This window comes from Aquarana catesbeiana, linkage group LG03, assembly GCF_042186555.1.
Source record: "Aquarana catesbeiana isolate 2022-GZ linkage group LG03, ASM4218655v1, whole genome shotgun sequence".
Lineage (NCBI taxonomy): Eukaryota > Metazoa > Chordata > Amphibia > Anura > Ranidae > Aquarana > Aquarana catesbeiana.
Genome location: NC_133326.1, coordinates 248,905,441 through 248,911,440, shown reverse-complemented (window position 1 = coordinate 248,911,440; position 6,000 = coordinate 248,905,441). Strand labels below are relative to the sequence as shown.

Below are 6,000 nucleotides of genomic sequence, written 5' to 3'. Positions count from 1 at the left end.
TGGCCACCCCAGAGTTGTGTGAACTGGCTCCATTGAGAGCCGGTCACACTCTCCTGTCATACTGTAAAACCTTGGTTTGAGAGTAACTTGGTTTGAGAGCGTTTTGCAAGACAAGCAAATTTTTTAAAATACATTTTGACTTGATAAACGAGCGATGTCTTGATATACAAGTAGGGTCCCTCCCTGCTGTCATGTGACTCATTAGTATTACAGGGTCTCAGGTGTGAATGGGGAGCAGGTGTGTTAAATTTGGTGTTATCGTTCTCACTCTCTCATACTGGTAACTGGATGTTCAACATGGCACCTCATGGCATAGAACTCTCTGAGGATTTGAGAAAAAGAATTGTTGCACTACATAAAGATGGCCTAAGCTATAAGAAGATTGCCAAGACCCTGAAACAGAGCTGCAGCATGGTGGCCAAGACCATACAGCGATTTAACAGGGCAGGTTCCACTCAGAACAGGCCTCGCCATGGTCGACCTAAGAAGTTGAGTGCACGTGCTCAGTGTCATATCCAGAGGTTGTCTTTGGAAAATAGATGTATGAGTGCTGCCAGCATTGCTGCAGAGGTTGAAGGGGTGGGGGGTCATCCTGTCAATGCTCAGACCATACACCGCACACTGCATCAAATTGGTATGCATGACTGTCATCCCAAAAAGAAGCCCCTTCTAAAGATGAGGCACAAGAAAGCCTGCAAACAGTTTGCTGAAGACAAGCAGACTAAGGACATGGATTAATCGAACCATGTCCTGTGATCTGATGAGACCAAGATAAACTTATTTGGTTCAGATGGCGTCAAGCGTGTGTGGCGGCAACCAGGTGAGGAGTACAAAGACAAGTGTGTCTTGACTACAGTCAAGCATAGTGGTGGGAGTCTCATGGTCTGGGGCTACATGAGTGCTGCCGGCACTGGGGAGCTACAGTACATTGAGGGAACCATGAATGCCAACATGCACTGTGACATACTGAAGCAGAGCATGATCCCCTCCTTTTGGAAACTGGGCTGCAGGGCAGTATTCCAACATGATAACGACAAACACACCTCCAAGATGACCACTGCCTTGCTAAAGAAGCTGAGGGTAAAGGTGATGAACTGGCCAAGCATGTCTCCAGACCTAAACCCTATTGAGCATCTGTGGGGTATCCTCAAACGGAAGGTGGAGGAGCGCAAGGTCTCTAACATCCACCAGCTCCAAGATGGAGGAGTGGAAGAGGACTCCAGTGGCAATCTGTGAAGCTCTGGTGAACTCCATGCCCAAGAGGGCTAAGGCAGTGCTGGAAAATAATGGTGGCCACACAAAATATTGACACTTTGGGCCCAATTTGGACATTTTCACTTAGGGGTGTACTCACTTTTGTTGCCAGCGGTTTAGACATTAATGGCTGTTTGTTGAGTTATTTGGAGGGGACAGCAAATTTACACTGTTATACAAGGTGTGCACTCACTACTTTACATTGTAGCAAAGTGTAATTTCTTCAGTGTTGTCACATATTTATTTATTTATTTCTGTAGGTACATCCAGCTAAGATCAGAAATGCCCAAATTTATAATTTCCCTGTATACTCACACCTAAGCTCAGGGTTGCTGAAATGTAGAATTTTATGTAGGTACACACAGCTAAGATCAGCGATATTGAAATCTATAATTAGTCTGTACACTGACAGCTAAGATCGGGGAAGCCAAAATGTAGAATTTGTATGTAGATACACAAAGCTAAGATCAGGAATGCCAAAATGTACAGTATTTTATGTAAGCCCACCCAGCTAAAATCAGAGATGCCCAAATTTATAATTTCCTTTTACAGTGACAGCTGCAAAGATCAGGGGTGTCCAAATATACAGTTTTTAAACCCAGCTAAGATCAGGATTGTCAAAATCTAGGTTTTTATTTTAGGCAGACACACACAACTAAGAATGGTGATACCCAAATTTACAATTTCTCTGTTCACTCAAAGCTAAGATCAGGGATGCCTAAATGTACAGTGTTTCTATATAGGCACAAACAGCCAAACTCAGGGATGCCAAAATGTACAAATTCCCTGTAGATATCTACAGCTAACATCAGGAGTGCCAACATGTACAATTTCCCTGTACATATCCACAGCTAAACTCAGGGATGCCAAAATGTACAATTTCCCTGTAGGCACACCCAGCTAAGATCAGAAATGGGCACATTTACAATCTTCCTGCACATCCACATCTAAGCTCAGGGATGCCCAAATGTAAAATATTTCCGCAGGCACACCCAGCTCTGATCAGGGAAGTCCACATGCCCAATTCTCCTGTAGACACTGGCAGCTTAGCAGAGGGATGCCCAACTCTCCCCATAAAGTCATGCAATGCCCACCCCCTGTCAATCAGAGGAGGACACAACCTGTAAGCACTCCTTGCGATCACTGAGATGCAGCGTACAGAATGCTCTGATCAGTTGCTGTTAGGAGCAATTGTTCAGACCCTGAGAGAAAGGGACATAGCAGCCCTGTCCCTTCTCCCCTCCTCCAAATCCCTGGAGTAGCAATTAAAGTGCCCTGCTTCAGCATCTCTCAGGCGGAACAGGAATATCCATTGTCTGTAACAGGTTCGGGCTGAGCCTTTCCCCCATCTGCCTGTGCTGTCAGCGCTGTGGTCTGAGCTGTGGATTAAAGTCGGGCTGTGTGTGCCTTGCACTTATTGGGTTAAACGGAACGTTCCTCCTCTCTTATATCTGCCTGCTCAGGAATCATGCAAGCTTTGGGGAATCCAAGTTGCTGTCTGTTCCCTGTCTTGTGTTAGGAAGGAGCCTCTTCATTGAGCTTTCCCAAAGCAGAAGGAGAGACTATGGACTGAGAGTATCTTCACCAATATGGAGTTAATTGTGCCCATCCTCTGTCTTATTGCTTCCATCAAACCAGGTAAGAGAAGCCTTTTTTTAATTTTTTTTTCCTTCTCTGTGCTGCTGGAGAAACAAGTATGAGCTGTATTTCTATACATAGCACAGCAAAGGGAAGGAGGGGGATGCATGCAATTAGTAAGAGATCTAACACTAGAAATAAGAGCATATAAATGGGGAAATAAGTTTTGGGAGCACCTATAAAGTAGGTCACATCTCAGAGATAGGGTGCATTTTTTTTTTTTTTTTTTTATATATATAAAGCTGCACAATTTAACAGGTACTGAGAGCCTAGCTAACACTGGGGGATTTTTTCACACTCTAGGCTATGCACAAACAATGCATTGTTAGTTTTGGTGTGTAATTGGTGGATGTGGCTTTGTTTGGGTCAGTTGCAGGCTTTGGTGTGGACCCCTCCCTGCAGATTGACATCCTAGAGGAGTTCCAGCTGGGGGATGCCACCCCTGGAGTGCAGCAGGTTCAAGGACTTCACAACAGCAGCAGAGCCTTCCTTTTCCAAGGTAATCCTATGTGTGTGCACTTCTTCATTATCATCTACATCTGGGGCCTCTGTCCTTGTCGCTGTGGATGGCTTTGGCTGTCCTTTGTCTGTCCCTACAGTATATGCTAATGCTTTAATAATGATCTTTAAACAGTGGGGGAGAGAGGGAGCTTCCCTTCTCATAGTTAAAAGATCTGTTTCTAAGCTACAGTGCCATGGTAGGATTTGAGTACACTTTACAAAGTTGTGTTTCTACTGAAATAAATACACAGCTATCTATCTGTTCTATTCTCTCTATTCTATCCTATTGTATTCTATCTCAGAAACTCATCTCTCCTGTGTCAGTCCATGTTGTATTTATGGTTTCCTTCTGTCAAGGGTTTAAGGGAGGGAACCCCCATCCCTTATTGGTTAAGGGGCTTTTTTTTTTTTTTTTTTCTTACTAAAGCCCCATACACACTATTAGATTTTCTTCAGATTTACCAAAACCATCTAATATGAAGTCAAACCTTAAGAGTTTCAATTTGTATGCAAACAGGCCGGCCCTTCACTACATGGTTTTGGTAAATCCGAAGATAAAAATCTGCAGAAAATCTAATAGTGTGTATGGGGTCTTAAGGCTGAGCATATCCTATACAATCCTGATTCTAAGATCTTCTCTATCTACTATCAACTACGTAGTGCAAAAGCTTGCCTGCTTCTATACTAATTGAATGGATTGTTTAGGTGTGTCCTCCTGTACCATATTACTGGTAAATCTAATTGGGAGAGTACGCTCAGATTTTATAGTGTATGGCCAGCTTAGTGTCTGGTGTTTGACTAGCTCAGGTCTGAACATACACTGTAGAATCTGATTGTACAATCTCCTTTTAGATTTACCATCAACTATGTAGTGCCTTATTTGGTCTATATTGAATGCATTGATGAGGTTTGTCGTTCATGTTACAAAATTTTACCTTGCATGTTAAAAATCTGTTTGTACAATTTCCTTTAGATCTGCCAGCAACTATGTATTATATAAAGTTGGTTGTGTGGTCAAATTGAAATGTCCATGATGACCCTAAGCTAGGGTTACCACCTCATCCCTTTAAACCCGAACACAGATGAATTGCACAGGTTCTGAGGCTAATTTAATGCAGAGAAAGCGCCAACCAAGTAAGTTTAATTACCACCTTAATCAGCCACAGAACCTGTGTAATGTGTTCGGGTTTAAAGGGATGAGGTGGCAACCCTATCCTAAGCCTTGGTTCACATTGACTGCAACTTTGAAATCGCACCCTTTCAAAGCCGCATGTCAGTGCGATTTCGGGTGCGATTAGGGTTGTCACCTCATCCTTTTAAAAATGATCGCCTATTAATTAGACAGGTTCTGTGGCTGATTAATGTGGTAATTCAACTCACTTGGTGCCTTATCTGCATTAAAGTAGCCTCAGAACCTGTGCAATTCATATGTGTTTATGTTTTAAAGGGATGAGGTGGCAACTTGGAAGACTTCTGTACGGCTTCATGCACATATGTCTATGCAAGTTGTATCCAAAATACCCAAAAGTAGTACAGGAATTACTTTCTCAAATTGATGTAGCAAAGTCGGCGTCGCACCGATTTGAACGGTGCGATTGCCAGCAATAGAGTGTGACTCGTCATGTGATTTGACCTGTCAAAACGCATGACAAGTCGCTCCAATGTGACCGAGGGCTAAAGGAGATTGTACTTTTAGATCTGCTAACAAGTATGTAGTGCAAGGGCTTGCTTAAAAGGATGGAAATTGCTTGGCTAGATTAGGTAGGTCCTCCTATTACATCGTTTTGGCAATTCTAAAGTTGATTGTGTGGTCAAATTGTAATATGTATGAAGACCCTAAATGCCCATTCACACCACAAAAACGTCCTGCAGATCTGTTCCGCTTGTGTTTGTTTTGATACAAGCCAGGTGCGGGGTTTTTTTTTTTTTTTTTTTTTTTTTTTTTTTCCTGGGGTCTGGTGGGTTTTTGATGCGTTTTTGTTTTTGTTTATTACCACGTGTTAGTATAGTTCTGTGCAGGAAAAAAGCAGCGTGTTTTGTTTGTTTTTTTGAACTGGTACTGGTGTGAACTATGCCATTGGAGCTCATGTAACCTACTTTCCATGTGTTTTTTAATGCAGAGAAAAAAAAAAAAATTAAATTTCAGTGTGAACCTGGGCTATAGGAGATTTGTACAAAACTGTATGGTCCATATATGTTCTAGTATAGAAAATGTCCATGCTGACCAGTTGTACCATACACTCCTGTTTTCTGGATGTGGGAGGTCATCCCTATACTAGATCCTCCTCTGGGTTTTTCATTTGACCAGGAACAGCATTTGTCTATATTGTTTATAAATCTGTCACCAGTGTTTATATTGTTTATGTTCATTTGGGAAAATGTTATTAGAGATGAAGATATGACATCCCTAATGCTGACCATCTGTACATATGCTGTTCTAAGTGTCGGCCAGCTTTTACCATTGTACTGATGTTTTTATAATTTAAATCTATAATAATTGTAATCTGCTAGAATGCTAATATTGTGCCTGACTTTGACAGCTTTATATTCACTAAACAATCGCTGCTAACTTTCCAATTAGATGATCCATGATTCACTGGAGCTAGG

General features: G+C 42.1%; 1 protein-coding gene across 1 annotated transcript in view; it reads left to right on the top strand.

The window, feature by feature from the left end:
- Positions 1-2,233: 2,233 nt before the first annotated feature.
- The window catches only part of NELL2 (neural EGFL like 2), a gene marked incomplete in the record, with an annotated part of 447,509 nt that continues 443,742 nt past the window's right edge, over positions 2,234-6,000 (top strand). The window contains 2 exon segments of the mRNA XM_073619952.1: positions 2,234-2,892; positions 3,263-3,391. Of these exon segments, the coding sequence (XP_073476053.1) occupies positions 2,844-2,892; positions 3,263-3,391 (178 nt within the window).